Genomic DNA, 18814 nt, shown 5'->3' with positions numbered 1-18814 from the left:
CATGCAAACAAATGAAGCTGTACCCCACCTCACAGTGTGTAGAAAAATTAACTCCAAATGAATCACAGACCTAAACGTGAGAGCTAAAACTGTAACTCTTGGAAGAAAACATAGGAATAAATCTTTGTGACCTTGGTTTAGGCAATGATTTCTTAGACATGACACCAATAAGCACAAGCAACAAAAGAAAAAACAAATTGGACTTCATCAAAATTTTTAAAAACTTTTTTACTTCAATAAGAAAATTAAAACCAAAGGATGGGAGAAAATATTTGCAAATCATACACCTTACAGGGGAACAGTATACAGAATTTTAAAAGACTCGTGATTCAACAATAAAACAGCAAATAACCCAACTAAAATGCGGCCAAATAAGCTGAATAAACATTTCTTCAAGAAGATACAGAAATGCCCAATAAGTACATGAAAAGATGCTCAACCTCATTAGAGAACTGCAAACCAAACCACAGTGAGGTAACACTTCATAACCATCAGGATGACTAAAATCAAAAGACAGGCAATGGCAAGTGTTAGCAAGAATATGGTGAGATCAGAATATTCATTCTTTGCTGCTGAGACTGTAAAAGGTGCAACCACTTTGAAAAAGTTTAGCAGTTATCCAAAATGTAAACATATAGTTATTATGTGACCCAAAATTTCCACTGCTAGAAAAAGAAAAACTTAGGTCTACATTAAGATGCATGCACAAGGCCAGGCTTGGTGGCTCGTGCCTGTTATTCCAGCACTTTGGGAGGCCGAGGTGGGCAGATCATGAGGTCAAGAGATTGAGACCATCCTGGCAAACATAGTGAAACCCTTTCTCTACTAAAAAACAAAAAATTACCTGAGTGTGGTGGTATGTGCCTGTAGTCCCAGCTACTCAGGAGGCTGAGGCAGGAGAATTGCTTGAACTCGGGAGGTGGAGGTTGCAGTGAGCTGAGATCATGCCACTGCACTCCAGCCTGGTGACAGAGCAAGACTCCGTCTCAAAAAAATAATAGTAATAATAATACATACACAAATGTTCAATGCAGGCCAGGCACGGTGGCTCACACCTGTAATCCCAGCACCTTGAGAGGCTAAGGTGGGAGGATCTCTTGAGCCCCTGAGTTTGAGACCAGCCTAGGCAATATAGTGAGAACTCATCTCAATTTAAAAAAAATGTTCAAAGCAGCATTATTCTTAAGAGCCCAATAGTGGAAATAATCCAAATGTCTATCAACCGACAGATGGATTTTTAAAATGCAGTGTATTCATACAATGAAAACTTTATTCAAAATAAAGAGGAATGAAGTACTGATACATGCAACATGTATAAACCTGGAAAACATTATGCTTAATGAAAGAAGCCAGTAACCAAACAACCACACACTCCATGATTCCCTTAATATGAAATGTCCAGAATAGGCAAATCCATACACACAGCAAGTAGCTTAGTGGTTATCAATGGATGAGGGAAGAGAGAATGGGGAGTGACTAAGTAATAGCTATGGGGTTTCTTTTTGGGGTCATGAAAATATTCTACAATTAGGAACACTTGTACAACTCTGTAAATATACTAAACACCACTGGATTTTATACTTTAAAAAGATAAACTTTATTATCTATAAAACTGAATCATAACATTGCCAATATGACTGTAAAATTATACAGATACAGCTCACGCCTGTAATCCCAGCACTTTGGGAGGCCAAGGTAGGCGGATCACGAGGTCAGGAGATCAAGACCTTCCGGGCCAACATAGTGAAACCCCGTCTCTACTAAAAATACAAAAAAAAATTAGCTGGGTGTGGCGGCACATACCTGTAGTCCCAGCTACTTGGGAGGCCGAGGCAGGAGAATTGCGTGAACACAGGAGGAGGAGATTGCAGTGAGCTGAGATTGCGCCTGTGCAACAGTGCGAGACTCCGTGTCAAAAAAAAAAAAATTATACAGATACAGCCGCTTTGGAAAAGTCCATCAGTTTCTTGGAAAATTAAATATCAAATTACCATAGGATCTGGCAATTACACACTTAGGCATTTATCTCAGAGAAATGAAAACTTATGTTCACACAAAAACTTGTACACAAATGTTCATAGCAGTTTTATCTGCAATAACCAAAACCTGGAAACAGCTTAGAGATCCTTCAATGGTAAATGTTAATTCAAGCTCTGGTATATCCGTTATATGAAACACTACTCAGCAATTAAAACAAAGAAACTACTGATACGCACAACAACTTGGATAAATCATGACAGTTTTATGTTGTATTTTTTTAAAAAAACCTCAAAAGGTTACATATTACATTATTCCATTTATGTAACATGTTTGAAATGTCAAAATTTTTTCCAGTAATTAGGCAAGGGAGCTACTGGAAGTAAGTGACTGTGATTATACGAGATCCTTGTGCTAACGGAGAGTGTCTTGACTATGGTGGTGGGTACATGAACCTACAGAACCCACACATGTGACAGAACTGCACAGAATTGCTATGGCTCAATGTTTGTGTCTCCTAAAATATATTTGTTGAAATCGTAACCCCTGAGGTGATGATGTTAGGAGGTGGGGCCTTTGGTAGGTGATGAGAAGTTATAGAATGGATGCCCTTATAAAAAAGATCTTGGGAGAGCTCCTTTACTCCTTCCACCATGCAAAGACATGGTGAGAAGATGGCTGTCTACGAACAAGGAAGCATGCCATCACCAGACATGAAATCTGTCAACACTTTGATCTAGCAAGGTCCAGCCTCCAGAATTAGTTTATAAAACAACTATTCTCTGTATTACTCACAACTGTCTATGAATTTACAATTATCTCAATAAAAATAAATGGAATGAGATGTGCAAGGGATTGCTGGATTTTACAAGAAACTTTTTTGTACTATTTTACCTTATCTATGAAAATATATTATTTTGACTAAAAAGAAAACACAAGTGAGATACGCTATGCAAAGTGCTTGACATATAGAATATTTTCAATAAAAGTTCTCTTTCCCTTTGGTTTGAGGAATAACACAACCTCTAGGCCAGTCACAGTGGTTCACGCTGTAATCCCAGCACTTTGGGAGGCCAAGGAAGAAGAATGACTTGAGGCCAGGAATTTGAGACCCGCCTGGGCAACAGAGTAAGACTATCTCAACAAAACAAAACAAAACAAAAAAGACAACTGAGATGTCCATACTAAGCAGTCTAATTCTGAGATGTAGGGCCACCAGTAAATGATTCAATGAGATTATCAAGGCCTTAAATTGGAACCATGAGGTACTCCTACCAAGATAACTATGAGAATTTCCTGCCATCACCGAAAAACTCTAAAATAAGCCTTTTTCCTATTTCTTGTTCAACAAGCTGAAAAGACAGCAATTCAGGGAAATCCAGAGACAAAATAGCAGAAGATGAACAATATCTTTGTCCTCATACAATTTCTTTAATTATCACGGTGTTTCATTAATTAATTGCTTTCATTATCACCAACAGTCATCGAGTGCTTATATGCTCAGTATATCATCCCACGCATTCTCATCATTTAATCCTCACATCAACCCAGCAATGTAAGTATTAACCCCATTTCATAAAGAAACCACAACTCAAAAATGTTTGCCCTATTCAGAGCTAAGAAGCAATGTGTCAAGATTTTCTTCCATGTACATCTAATTCCAAAACTAAAGATTCTAGCCCCTGGTTCTCCATTACCTCACATTAATAAAAGTGTCTACCAACAACTATACATGCACCTCCCACACATAGGCACCACAAGTGAGTTTCTGACTGGGCTCTAAGTATCTGAAAATTCACTGGGACTTGTAAGTCCTACTCACTTTATCAGAGTCACTCCCTCCTAATCATGACGCCTCCCATGCCATTCTGCACTCTATGGCCTACTACTTCAGTGCAGCCTTTCAAGCACTAAGACCCCTACCCTTCTACCAACCCACGGGGTTACCAATCACCAACCATGGGGCCACTGGAAAAAGGCCCGAAAATGAGAGCAGCTCCCTCCAGTTATTCTTACGTGTCTTGTCTACTGCTGAATACTTACTTCCTAGTTTTCTACTATAAACCTACACAGAATCACACACATACATGTGAGTTCCATACCCACACTTCTCTTGACATCTCCACATCAGCCTCATAGCTCATGCTGTCACATCTTCCTCAGGAAAAAAGAATTAGCCATTGTAAAAATCAACTAACTTCCCATCTACTGGGCTCCTTCTTCCCTAGAGTCTCAGAGGGAAATGTTCCTATTCTCTAAAACTAACCCTGCTCTGTAATGAAATCCAAACCTTCTAGGATACTAAAAGGTCCTGACTCTCCCCATTGGCTTCTTCTCTCCTACTTCAAATAGGCAAAATGTTTCCCTTTCTTGACAAAGAAAACCCTTTTTAACCTGCAGCCTTGAGTACTCTTCAAGCTCATGTGTACACTGTATTTAATCAATACCCACCATCTGCTTGGCCTAGTGCAAGAAGCACCAGAAATAAAGTAAATTGGCTGGGGGCCACGGCTCACGCCTGTAATCCCAGCACTTTGGGAGGCCAAGGCAGGGACGACTGCTTGAGGCCAGGAGTTCGAGACTAATCTGGACAATATAGCAAGACTCCATCTCCACAAAAAAATTAAAACAAGCCGGGTGTTACGGCGCACACCTGTGGTCCTACCTACTCGGGAGGCTGAGGTGGGAGGATCGCTTAAGTCTGAGAGATCGAGGCTCCAGTGAGCCACATCACACCACTGCACTCCAGCTTAGGCGACAGACTGAGACCCTGTCTCAAAGAAAAGAAAAGAAGTTTTGCTGATGAGGGAGACCCAAAGGATTAGAGAAAGAAAGTGTCATAAGGAAGATGTAGTCTCTCTTTCATAATCTTGCCAAGATACAGTTTTTCTTTCAGTGGAAAAGAGTGAGCAGAAGGTGGGGTGGGGAGAAGCCAGAAACTAGAATTCAGTCTAAGGAGGTGAAAGGAGCTGTGAGAGTGTAACAGCTGGGGAGGATCAGAATATCTCAAAAGGCAAGGTGCTGGCCAAGAACAGTAGTATATGTGGTCATCCTTGGCTACTTCTTAAGGAAAGGAAGAACACAAGGCATAAAGGGAAGAAAGAATCACAGCATGTTAAGGGATAGTGAGGGGCTAGGGCAGGAGAGGCCCATGGAAGAGATGTGAGTGAGAAAGGAGCTAAGATATCCCCAGCCTTTGAGCAACTGACTGCCCTAATCTCCCTAGGGCTTATATTCCACATATCTGTATATCCTAACATTAGTTAAGAGTCAGGCAACCAACTTTCCCACTTCTCATAGGTTCAGCTTTGAGTCACCATGGGTTCCCTCCTCTTCCTCTTTCAATTGCGGTTACCTAAATCTCACCTTCCATTTGTAGTCTATCAACTCAGTCCCTTCCATTCTATTCCTAATTCCATCACTTTAGTCCATGACAGAACAACCTTTCATCTTAAGAGTCCTAAAATATCTGCGTGGATATTTAGTCCTAAAATATCTTGTTCAAAATTGCAAACTCAGTCAGCTGTACTGCTGACGCTGATATCCAAGACTTCAGACTAAGGTATTTCCTCATATTTCTTCACACCTGGAATACTTGCAAATCTTCTAAACTGTTTCCCTTTCATTAATTTATCAGATGTTTCTTAGGTATCTAGCATGTACAAGGGATATGACAGGTACTCTGGGGAATATGGGCTGAAGACATAGTCCCTAATCTTAAATGTCTAGACTATACGGAAATAAAAGTGTAGACACAAATAAACATAATACATGAAATAGTAAGAGTTATTTATGTAAAATTCCACAGACTACAGAAGAAAGTTCATATATAGCTCAGATAATTTGGGAGAAGGTGGGACTTGAGGTGGGCCTCAATGGATGATTAAGATTTCAATAAGCAGAAATGAGAGAACTGGCATTATTCCAAACCAAGAACATTTCAATTACCACCAAAGGGCAAAAAAGTACGGTGACAGTAGTCTAGTTTACCTAGAAGATAAATAATGAACAAAGCTGTAAAATTAAGGAATAAGATACAGATGTATTACGGAAGCTGTGAATAACAGGTTGAAAGCCTGAACAAAAGCAAGGTCTGGAGCAGACTACCTGGATATAAATCCTAGCTTCTTCCTGTAACTGCTGTGTGACCCTGGGCAAATTACCTAACCTCTCTGCTGAGCCTCAGTTTCCTCATCCATAAAATGAGACTAATGGTATCTACCTCACATAATTGTTAAAATAATTACATAGTTAATACATATAAAGTACTAAACATAGGGTAAGTCTGCAATAAATTATGATGTACCCAATAAGAAGTAAAATGAGATTTAGGTAGAGGACTAACAATATAATCAAAGTGGTGTCTAAGGGAAAGTCACCGCTGAAGACGAGTGGGAGCATGCTAGCCGGCACCACACATCAACACTCTAACCATTAAGTACTGACCTAGGGAGACAGAAACAAAAAATAAATCCCTGGGGCAAAACTACTGTGGAAGCCAGCCTCCAAGGTGGGCCCTGTGATCCCCACCTCCTGGGTCCTTGACACCCTCCTCATTCAGTGTACCAGATTGGTCCATGTAATGAATAGACAAGAGGTGGGATGTAACTCCTGAAATTAGGCTATAAAAGACACGGGGGCCAATATCTTGTTGCTCTCTCTCTCTCTTGCTCTTGGAATAGCCAGGACCCTGCTGTGAGCTGTCCTAGAGAGCTGTCAAGGAACAATCTGTAAGTGAGCTTGGAACCGGATCCTCCAGCTCCAACGACCCTTTATTTAACTGCAGCCTTGTGGGAGATCCTGACCTACAACCACATAGTTGAGCCGTTCTCAGATTGCTGAATCTCAGAAACTATGATATAATAAACATTTGTTATGAACTGCTTCAGTTTTCAGCAATTTATTACACAACAGACAACTAACACAACTGCTGAAAAGAAAAACTGATAGAGTCTTGAAAAATGACAGGATGAAGAGACTAGACTCTTCTTCATTCTTTTTTTTCTTTCTTTCTTTCTTCCTTTTCTTTAAAAGAAAAAAATGCAAAAAAAAAAAAAAAAATTAAAGGATACAAGCCAATAAAAAAAAAAAACCAAAACCAGAGAAATTCATTTGATTACATAGTTCCTCCCTAAGATTGATTTCTAAATTTCTATTCCTATCTACTCCTTTCTATTTCCAGTATCACCACTATTCTCAGGGTTGATTTCAATCTTCCAGCTGGTTTTATCTAAAATATTCCTTATTATAAAAAAAAAAAAAAAATGACAGCATGAAGAGACTAGAGGTGAATGTCAATCCAAAAATACTAAGATTTCTAAGTCAAGGGAAACGGTGAGGGCCTGGCGGACTAAGGGTGAAATGACGATGATTTTGTGATGCACTAAGTTTGAGCTCAAGGAAAAGAGCTAACGTAGATCTGAAAGTCATCTATACAGCCGTGACAGTTAACTTCCATGTATGTTTCCACTGCCCAGAGCAAATGTGGAAAGTGAGAAAAAGCACAAGGTCAAAAATTAGAACACAGCACGAACACAATAAAGAGAAGAAAATGAGCAGTTGCAAGACAGGAAGACAATCAGCGTAGCAACTTCAGGGATGTTCCAAAAGAAATAAAAGCAGGTGGCGAATGTGTCCAATGCTGCATGACCAAGTAAACACCTTATACTGGGTTTAACAAATTTATATACTTCCTAGCTTTTCTCACACATTAATACTCCTGAAATCAGGCTGCGTCTTATAATCAACAGAGGTGCCTGAAATGTTTTATTCCCTAAAGCCAGTCACAAAATTGAGAGTGTGGTCTGAGAGTCAATGGTATTTGAGAAGCGAGAAAGCATAGTAGTGCTAAAGTTGAACCAGTATATGTGGACTATTTCTTCAGGAAGTTTTCGAGTAAAGAGAAGAGTCAAGAATGGAGGTCCTGTCTTTGCTTTTTTAAAACTGTTTATGAGCAAACGTATTTGAAAGCAAGGAAGTTATAAGGAACTTTAAAAAGATAAAGGACACACGCCAGGACAAGCACAATTAGCAGAAGAAAAAAGGATGCACTCTCGGATGCAGGTGCAATTAAACACCACTCACGCAGTGCTTCCACCCGCTCCCCGCCTGGACCCTGACGCAGCGGTCCGCCGCAGAGTCCCCTCCCAGCGCGGCAGGGAGAGAGAGAGAGTTGACAGTGGACTCTCCGGGGAGACGGGCAAAGCCGCCAGGATGCCCTGCTGTTTGGTGCATTACACCGGAGTCAAAAAGAGACAAGCAAAAGCATCGCCCAGGACCCCCGAGGCGGACATAGGCTCCTGCCCACTCCGGACTCCAGTCCCAGCGGCCAGCTCCGTCCCTCCCGTAGCTCCACCCCTCACCTCTCGGACAGCCGCTGAGGGCTCGGACAGCACACCGGGACCGGAGCCGGACCTGGGGGCCGCTCCACGCGCGCAGACGGAACTCGCCGCCACCTCGCCCTTCAACCCCCATGCCCACCCCCTCTTACCCCAGCAGCCCGGGGCCGGCCCAACACCGGCCCGCCGCTCCCCCGCGAAGCCTGAAACGGCGTGGCGCCCGCTCCCGCCACAAAGCCTACCTTAGGGCCCCGAGCGCAACTACCGCGGGGCATCTCCACAGAGCAACCTCGGCGCGCCGCCTCGGCGCACCTCCTCCTCAGCGCGTCGCCGGCGTCCCACCTCGGCGCGCCGCACCGCGCGCTGCCATTGGCGGGTGCTCGGGCGGGGGGCGGGGCTTCGCCAGGGCCGGGGTTTCTCCGCGCCCAGGCGCTTCAGGGCCTCCCAGACCGCCCGGCGGGGGAGCCCGGAAGAGGTGTGGCGCGGCGGGTCGAGCTTTCTTGCCCGGGCGGGGGTCGTTGCTCGCCCCTGGGTTCCTGGGGGGTTCGGGAAAGCTGCTGGGCTGGCGCCTGGAGCGGGGGCCGCCTCGAAGTGTGGTCTTTCGAATGAAGTTAATGTCTGTGTTGTCAGGCCACAGCTGACCTTAAATAAACATGAAAACCTGAAGTAGGGTACACGGGCAACAGCGGATACTTCAGGAACGGGAGTGGCTGCTGGTGACCGGAGCAGAGAGAGTGTGGTTTCCCCACGTTCGGCGTCCGGCGAGGAAGGAGTAACGTGTAAATATCCAGAGCCGAGACTGCACGTCGGACGTCACATCCCCGAGAGAACTTGCGGAGGCTGAGGAAAGGCTGCGGGGCGCCGGCGTTCCTACCACGTTCGCCCGGGCGCGCAGGGGCTCCGCGGGGCCGCAGCTCCTCGGGGCGCCGGAGGAGTGGGCCTGAGACCGCGCGGCGGCGAGCACAGCCGGCCGGCAGAAGCCGGAGGAGGCGGCCGCGAGTCCGACTGGGACGCGAGGACTGTGGAGAAGGCGCCTCCCGTGGAGAAAGCTACCGGGTAATTTAACAAGGTGAGAAAGCGTCAGCCTGAGGAGCGGGGAGGGATGCTCGGAAAGGTGCCTCCTAAGGACGCAGCAGTGCAGGTGAATCTTACGCTTCGGGGGCGCTTTTTGTGCCTCTGTGAGAATCCATTGCTTTCTGGTTGATCCATCTTCGGGTTTTCTCTCCGTCCTAGTCCCTGTTCTGCCACCATCCCGTTTTGAATCTGGTACCTAAGCCCACAGGTACTTGGTGTATAGTCGCTGTCCACTCTGCAGTGACTGAAAACGCGGAAGAAAAACCGTCTTCGCCTGGGGAGGACATTATTGCCAGTGCCATCACGGTCAACAGTTGGAACAAGATAAACGGCACGCCCAGTCTGGTTGCGGATTTTGGACACGGGGACTCCGACTGGGACCCCACCTAGAAACCAGATCTGCCATTTTCGCCTCGGCGGGGCCTCGCTGTCTCACTGAGCACAGTAAGTGCACCCGACCTCGCCGGGGTCCCCATTTCACACCTGCAGCCAGACCTCTCGTGAGGTTCCCGCCTGTCATCGGCACCAGGAGGTGCTCTCCTGCCGAAATGTTGGGGGTTTTCTCCAGACTTCCTCCTGTTCCGAATTCCCTAGGTCAGTAGTGGCACGGACATCCACCTGGCGGTAGCTCACCCAGAAACCTGCGAGTTTTTATGAACACTTCTGTGTCTCTTACCAATCTGTCCACATTCTCCACTGCCACCACTGTTTCCCTGGCCACTGGTGTCTTTTTGGCCCAGACTGCTAGTAGCTCCTAACCCATGTCCCCTAATCCACTCTTGCCCCTCACGCACCACACACATACAATGCTTTCTCCACACAGACACCGCAGTGATGTTGCTGTCTGTATTGGCCTTCCTTTCGGTGGTCAAATGTGCCTAGCTCCTGCAACCTTAGGGTCTAATAAGCATTTGCTCTTCCTTTTGCTTAAAAGGCTCTGGCGCCTCTCTGCCGTGCCAATTCCTATGGGCCTATCAAACCTGAGCCTGGTAGCCTAGCTTCCCTAAACTAGCAAGCCTGAACCTCCCTGCTCTTCTTGTCCACAGGACCCCATGCTCTGTTGAAGATGTTATGACAAGCAGAATCTAAATAATTATGATAGTTATTTGTTTACCATCTGGCTCCGCCCCCATGCTGTAAGATAGTACCATTTCTATCTTCTCTATTTTTATATCTCCAGCACTTAACACAGTGTCTTCCACACACAAAGCACTCAGTTATTTGCTGTGGGTGAACTACTAATTATGAAACAAATGAATTGCCAGAGGTTGCACAGCTAGTAAGTGTTCAGGATGAGAACTCACATGTGACACCAAGGTCCGCGCACTCTCCACTTCACCAGTCAGAGCATAGTAGAATCATGAGGAATTTTCAATTGAACGTATGAATTCAGTAAAAGGGAACTGTTGATAAGAAAGATGAGCCCTGCAGAAAGAGACTCTTGAGTCCTTTCCAGGCTTTTCTTATTTCCTCCTCAACAAACACTCAGTGGCAAACACCAAGACAAACCAGAAAGTCCTTCCTTTAATGTTTTTCTCATCAAACTTTTTGGCCTAGTTGTTGTTCTGCAGATATTTGTGGTGTTCACTCTGCTTACAGCCATCCTAAAGATTCCATGGAGAACCATGGAGTCTGTGGGGAGGGTGTGACCCACAAGAGGGTCTCTGCTGCACCTTCAGGGCAGCTCTCCTTCCATCTGTCTTACATATGGGGCAAGATTGTATTTAAAGAAAGATCTAATATAGGGAAAAATGTTTAGAATCTACTCATCCATATTCTTTTTTAGTCTGGTAGGTGACAGTGCTCTAGGCTACAAATCCAAGATTTAAACGTGAAAAAATGTCAAGGTATTAGAATAAAACATGACCAGATTTCTTTATAATCTTAGAGTGGGGGAAAGGGAAGAAAGTCTTTTCAACTATGACTCAAAATGCACTGGTCGCAATAGGAAAGATTGATCAATTCAACTACATAAAAACCCTAATTTATGCATGGCAAAAAACACAATAAGCAAAGACAAATAGCAAAATTGAAAAATAGTTAATAATGATGTCATATAGAAACAACCCCCTAAAGTATAAATTACTCCCGGAGGAGTAACCAAGAGTACTCCTTGGGGGAAAGAACCAAAAACCCAGTAGAAAATGGGCAAAGGACAAGGGCAGTTCACAGAAAGAGAAACACAAATGGCCTTTATACATATGAAGAATGTACTATCTCATAACGAGACAAATGCAAATTTAAACTGCACACCTATCATATTGGCTAAAATCCAAGTCATGGACAACATATATCGGGGTGAGGGCATGTTGCTAACAAAAGTACAGAATTATACAACTCATCAATGGGACTTTGGAAATATGTTTCAAAATTATAAACGTATTTACTCTTTAAGCTAGCAGTCCCACTTCTGGGAATTAATCCTATACATACACCTGCACACATATTGTCTTAGTCTGTTTTGTGCTGCTATAACAGAATACCTGAGACTAGGTAGTTTACAAAGAACAGACATTTACTTTCTCACACTGAGAAATCTGAGATCAAGGAACTGGCATTTGGGGTCGGGTATGGGCCTTCTTGCTGCATCTTCATATGGCAGAAGATAGAAGGGTGAGGGAACAAGCTAGCCAAATGCTGCATGAATCCTCTTTTATAAGGGGCCTTAATTCTATTAATGATGGAGGAGCCTTCAGGGCCTAGTCAGTTCTTAAAGGTGCCTCCTCTTAGTACTAGCACATTGGCAACACCTGAATTTTGGAGGAGACGCATTCAAACCATAATACATGTGAAATGATATGTATATAAGGGTTTTTATTGCAGCATAGTGTGCAATAGCAAAAGACTAGAAACAATTGAGATATTTGTTTACTTGAAAGAGACTGTTAAATATACCATGGTAATATGTTCATAATGATCTCCAGCTTTAATAAATGAATAAAACAATGGCAGAATATGATTCATAGTGCGCTGCCTCTCTAGTACAAGAAAACAGGGAAGGACCACATGTTCCTTGTATCTGCATGAAGAAATGCTATATAGAAATAGATATATAGAAAAATAAATAAAAGTGGCTACCTAGTGGAGGGGAGGAACCAAGTGATTGGGATGAGGGGAGGAAGACTTCTTCTCTACTTTTCTGCGTCGTTTTGTATACCTATTTTAAAAGCAGATTAAAAAATTAAGAAAAATGTGTACTTTATTCTAGAGTGATGATGGTTGTACAACTCTGTGAATTTTGTAACAAATCACTGAATGGTATACTTAAAGGGTGATTTTATGGTATTTGAATTATATTTCAATAAATCATTATTTTAAAAATGTTTGGTCAGGGGCTGGTAGCATCAGCAGCATCTGAAAAATGGTCAGAAATGCAAATTCTTGGACTCCATACTAGACCAATTGAACAGAAACCTGGTAAACAAGACCTGGCAATCTTTTTTGACAAGCTCTCCAACTGACTCTGATGCATGCTCACCTATGAGAAGAACAACTGGATTGGATGCACTTGCATGGAGTAACAAGCTCTTGCACAGCGGTCACCCACAAAACACCCACTCTGGGTGGGAGGAAAAGGCCTTGTCAGCCTTTTCTTTAATCATTGACTACAATAATGTTAATAATGATATGACATTTATGTACGCAGGCAATGTTAATCCCTTTATATGAAACAAAGATAGGGCCTCACCTGATGGGTTAGAACACAGCAGATACAAAGTAAGTGCCCAGGAAGTGTTAGCAATTATTATCATCATTTATCTCAGAAAAACTCTATGACAATTGTGTGAAATACGATTATGATTATGTATGAGATAATTACATCATAGACATGTTATGTAACTTGCAAAAGGCCACAAACCCAATAAGTAGTAAAGCCCAAAACACAGAGGTTTTCAACTTCCGTTAATCTCTCTCTCTTTGTCCTGATCACACTTAGAGAACCATGGATCTAGGTTTTCAAAGGCTTACAAATGGTTTTTATACATATGAAAAGTAGGAGTGTCAGCTGGGTGGCTGGGTGTGGTGGCTCACACCTGTAATCCCAACACTTTGGGAGGCCGAGGTGGGTGGATCACAAGGTCGGAAGATTGAGACCACCCTGGACAACATGGTGAAACCTCGTCTCTACTGAAAATACACAAAAAGAATTGACTGGGTGTGGTGGCACTTGCCTGTAATCCCAGCTACTTGGAAGGCTGAGGCAGTAGAATAGGTTGAACCAGGGAGGCAGAGGTTACAGTGAGCTGAGATCACACCACTGCACTCCAGCCTGGGTGACAGAGCAAGACTCCATCTCAAAAAACAAAAAAGAAAAGAAAAAATAATAGAAGTGGAAACTAGAGTAAAACGCAAATTATTCAAGGAATGTGCATTCATTCATTCAACAAACAAATATTGAAGTTTACTATGTACCAGGCCTATCTTAGGCCTTGGTTGGTTTTCTTAGTCCATTTGGATTGCTATAACAACCCATCAACTAATAACTCATAACTGCATAGCTTATAAAGAATAGAAATTTATTTCTCAAAGTTCTGGAGGCTAAGAAGTCCGAGATCAAGGCACTGGCAGATACAGTGTCTGGTGAGGGCTGATTCTTCATAGATGGCACCTTCTAGCATGTTCTGACATGGTGGAAGGGGCAAGTTATCTCTCTGGGGTCTCTTTAAAGGCATTCACCCTATTCATGAGGGATCTGCCCTCATTACCTATTCACTGCTAAAAATCCCACTTCCTTTTTTTTTAACTCATTTTTTAATTGACAAAAATTGTATATATTTATGGTGTATAACATGATGTTTTGAGATATGTATACATTGTGGAATGTCTAAATCAAGCTAATTAAAATGTATGCATTACCTCACATAGGTAACTTTTTTGTGGTGAGAACACTAAAATCTACTCTTAGCAATTTCCAAGTATATGATACATTTTGTTTGTTTGAGACGGGGTCTCACTCTGTTGTCCAGGCTGGAGTGCAACAGTGCTGTCACGGCTCACTGTATTTTCAACCTCCTGGGCTCAAAAGATTCTCTGCCTCAGTCTTCCAAGTAGCTGAAACCACAAGCACACACCAACACACTTCACTTTTTTTTTTTTTTAATTTTTGTAGAGACAGGGTTTCACCACGTTGCCCAGGCTGGTCTCAAACTCCTGGCCTCAAGCGATCCTGCTGCCTTGGCCTCCTAACGTGTTAGGGTTACAGGCATGAACCAGTGTGCCCACCCAATACGTTGTTACTAACTGTAGTCACCATGTTGTGTAATAGATAGATCTCTTGAACTTATTTCTCCATCTAACTGAAATTTGACCAACATCTCTCCAGTCCTATCACTTCTCCCCTGAGCCCCTGGTAACCATCATTCTCCTCTCTGCTTCTATGAGTTTGACTTTTTTAGATTCCACATATGAGATCAGCAGTATTTGTGTTTCTGTGTCTGGCTTATTTTGCTTAACATAATGTCTTCCAGGTTCATACATGCGGCAAATGACAGGATTTCCTTTTTTTACATACTGAATGGTATTCCATTGTGTATATATGCCACATTTTCTTTATCCATTCACATGTTGATGGACACAGGTTGATTCCATGTCTTGGTCATTATGAATAATTGGTGCCGTGAACATGGTAGCGCAGATGTCTCTTTGACACATAGATTTCAGATCCTTTGGGTATATACTCAGCAGTGAGATTGCGGGATCACATAGTAGTTTTATTTTTTAGTTTTTTAAGGAACGTCCATACTGTTTTTCCTTAATGGCTATACCAATTTACATTCCTTTTTAATGGCTGCATAATATTCCATTGGATGGATTACCATTTTGTTTATCCATTAATCGGACCTTTGGGTTATTTCCACATTTTGCTTATTATAAATAATGCCACTCTGAACATTTGTGTACAAGTATTGTTTGAACACCTGTTTTCAATACTTGGGGGTATATACCTAGGAGCGAAATGATTAGATTATATTTACAATTTTATATTTAACTTTCTGAGGAACTACAAAACTGTTTTCCACAGAAGCTGCACCATTTTATATTCCCTATAGCCATGTTAGAGGGTTCTAATTTTTCCACATCATTGCCAATACTTATACTTTTCCCCTTTGAAAAATATTTTAACCATGCTAGTGGTTATGAAATGGTATCTTACTGAGTTTGACTTGTATTTCCATAATGATTAATGATGTTGAGCAGCTTTTCATGTGCTTTTTGGCCATTTCTCTATCTTCTTTGAAGAACTGTCTATTCAAATCAGTTGCCCATTTTTAAAATGGGTTGCTTTTCCTTTTGTTGGGGAGTTTAAGAGTTTTTATATGTTCTGCCTGGAGTTCTTACTGGCTAACCAGTATCAGGGGTATACCAAGCTTGCTTTATTGAGGCAAAGTTGTACAACAAATTTTTTTTTAATTTCTAAAATGATCTTTTAAATGAAAATCACTCACCACAACTTTACAGCACATTATCATCTGCTTTAGTGACACAAAATTAGGCTTAAATTGCTGGAAATTGACAAATGCACTTAAGAGACCCTATTAGCAAGAATTCTCAACAAAGGAAAATTCAGGACCGAGTGACCACTGGTAAAGTCTACTAAACATTTAAGAAGAATTAACACCCTGTAATCCCAGCACTTTGAGAAACCGAGGCAGGAGGATTGCTTGAGCTTAGGAGCTTGAGACTAGCTTGGGCAACATAGTGAGACCGAATGTCCACAAAAAAAATGTTTTAAAAAATTAGCTAGGCATAGTGACACACGCCTGTAGTCCCAGCTACTTTGGAAGTTTAAGGTGGGAGGATTGCTTGAGGTGAGGAGTTTCAGGCTGCACTGAGCCATGATTGCACCAATTCACTCCAGCCTGGGTGACAGAGTGAGACCCTCTTTAAAAAACTTAAAATTAAAAATAGGAGAAATTAACACCATTTATTCTCAATCTTTCAAAAAATAAAATATGAAGGAACACTTCCCAACTCATTCTATGAGGCTAGCATTACCCTGATACCAAAGCCAGGCAAAGATATCGCACAAAATGAAAACTAGAAAGTAATTCCTGGAGTCAGGTATGATGGCTCACGCCTGTAATCCCAGCACTTGGGGAGGCTGAGGTGGGTGGATCACAAGTTCAAGAGTTCAAGACCAGCCTGACCAACATGGCGAAACCTCTGTCTATACTAAAAATACAAAAAAAAATTAGCCAGGCTTGGCAGCATGTGCCCATAATCCCAGCTACTCAGGAGGCTGAGGCAGGAGAATCACTTGAACCCAGGAAGTGGAGGTTGCAGTGAGCCCAGATTGTGCCACTGCACTCCACCTGGGCAACAGAGTGAGACTCCATCTCAAAAAAAGAAAAAAAGGGAATTATTGGATGTCACAAGATGGCTGACTGGAAGCTCCTAGCTCTTCCCCCACTCCAACATAAAATATAGTGAAGTAACAACTATATTTCAATCAAAACAACTAAAGGAGAACTCTGGAGAACAAAAAAGAAGCAGCAGAAATTCTGTAGAGTACGGAAACCTGGGATGGTGGCACAGGATAGGAAAGAATAATCTGCCACCCTATCCACTCAGGATCAGTGTGGAACCAGGAGAGACTTCTTCCTGCAGGGAAAAGGTAAGCAGAACCCCAGCAACCCGCATCACCACCATTGACACATGCAATCTTCATTACCAGAGGTTCCCACATCCCTCACAGGCTCTGAGCGCAACTGATGGAGCTCCCCAGAGTTCACGTGTTGAGCTATCCGAGAGAAAGAGCTGATACTTTGCCATCTCCCATCATCTGTGCGGCTACTGCACTGCACCATCTTGGAACCAGCCACTGCTTGAGTGTGTTGTGATCTAGGAGTGAGAAAGTATGCACCTCTTCATCCTGTGGCTTTGCCAACACTGAATCCATCCTACCCAGTAGCACATCATCCCAAAAACAAGCTGCTCCAAGCTCTATCCCCTAGGGCCAAACTGCCATGGACCTTCACCTACATGTGAGGCACTGGGGCATCCTCCCTTATGGCTGAGCTGAAGCGACTCCCCACCTCCTGGGGACTTCAGGTATCCTACAAACAATAGCAGACACAATCCTGGTGCCACAGCAGACGCAATGCCCTTCTCCCTAGGGACCTCATGTCTTTGGCACTCCAGAGCCACTGCAGGTGAGGCAGCACTTTGCCCCAGGGCTCTGAACCTGTGGCACATTGGAGCAGTTGCACCCACCAGTGCCACAGCTGATACGGTACCATGCCCTAGGGAGCTGGATCCTCCACTGACCCATGTAGCCATGCTTTCTGGGACTTAGCTGCACCTTACATCCCAGGGAATCAGGGGCTTGCCTGAGCTGGGTCATAGCAACCTCCAGGCTAAACATCCACAGTGCCCCACCTATCTCAAACTGGACTAGTCCCTCGAACTCTGAGCTGCTGAGGTGTTCTACCTCTCTGGAGAGTGAAGTCATTGCTGTGCTCCTCTATTCCCCCCAGGTCCCAAGCACAGGGGCATCTTTCCATGTGTCCAGGTCCTTGATGTTGCTGCCCCTAGACTCAGAGTCTTGGCTACTGTCATGTCCCACCATCCCAGTGTCCAGAGTGACTACTGTGTGCTACCGCATCTCCCAGAGCCTGGACTGTTTCTGTACCCTGTTGGTTCTGAGTCCCAAATTGCGACCGTGTCCTGCTCCCCAGAACCTGAGCCTCCAGAGTAGCTCTTTACACTAGAGCTGTGTCAGGGCTTTACCTTGGTCCTCTGTGTCAGAACTACAGCTACATCCCAGGCCCTGGGACCTCTCAGTGAACCTCATCATGACATTGGCCATGACCTTCACGCTCACCTTCATCTGGCTGTTAACCTGAACCTATATTTCACCTGGCCCTTGGCCTTGACCTAAGCCCTCATCTTTACCTTGACACTACCCTAAGGCTGGCCATGAAACCTGACCTTGTCTCTGACTCCGCTGTATCTGACCTTGACTCTGCACTGGGTTAAATAGTGACTCCAAAAAGGTATGTCCATGTCTTAACCCTTGATCTCTGTGAATGTGATTTGGTTATTGAGTCTTTGTGGAAGTGATTAAGAACCTTGAGATGGGATGTGTGAAACACTGCTTCATAGTGGATTGAATGTGTACATTTGTTTAGCAATATGTGTTGCAATACAGAGAGGGAGGAGACTGACTCTGAGGAGATGCATAGGAAGATGGCCATGTGGAGACAGAGGCAGAGACTGGAGTGATGTTCACAAGGAAAGGCACTCTAGGAGCCTGCAGAAGCCTCAGAGATAAGGAAGGATCCTCCCCTAGAGCTTCCCGAGGGCTGGATTCTAGCCCGCGCATACAATCACAAGATAATAATTTCCATTGCCTTAAGTCATACTGTTAGTGTTAATTTGTTACTCAACCCTACGAAATGAATAGACACCTTGACCCTCACTAT

General features: G+C 43.4%; 1 protein-coding gene and 1 long non-coding RNA gene across 10 annotated transcripts in view; one reads left to right on the top strand and one right to left on the bottom strand.

Moving 5' to 3' along the window:
- SPIDR (scaffold protein involved in DNA repair) overlaps positions 1-8620 on the bottom strand; it is a 415411-nt gene extending 406791 nt beyond the window's left edge. For all 9 annotated transcript variants that reach the window (XR_002478925.2, XM_021672883.2, XM_021672887.2 and 6 more), the window contains exon 1: positions 8558-8620. Coding sequence is in view for 8 of the 9 variants with exons in the window: in XM_021672883.2 (XP_021528558.2) it covers positions 8558-8590 (33 nt within the window). In the remaining variant the exon portion in view is untranslated. The remainder of the gene's footprint in view (positions 1-8557) is intronic.
- A 675-nt stretch (positions 8621-9295) lies between these two features.
- On the top strand, positions 9296-15279 carry LOC105710564 (uncharacterized). The gene is made up of 2 exons (XR_001105817.3): positions 9296-9833; positions 10436-15279. It is a non-coding gene; the product is annotated as an uncharacterized LOC105710564 (long non-coding RNA).
- Positions 15280-18814: the final 3535 nt, after the last annotated feature.

Source organism: Aotus nancymaae, unplaced genomic scaffold, assembly GCF_030222135.1.
Source record: "Aotus nancymaae isolate 86718 unplaced genomic scaffold, 86718_ANA_hifiasm-v0.15.2.pri h1tg000036l, whole genome shotgun sequence".
NCBI lineage: Eukaryota > Metazoa > Chordata > Mammalia > Primates > Aotidae > Aotus > Aotus nancymaae.
Note: the sequence above shows the minus strand (reverse complement) of the source record. Positions and strands in the feature narration are given on the sequence as shown.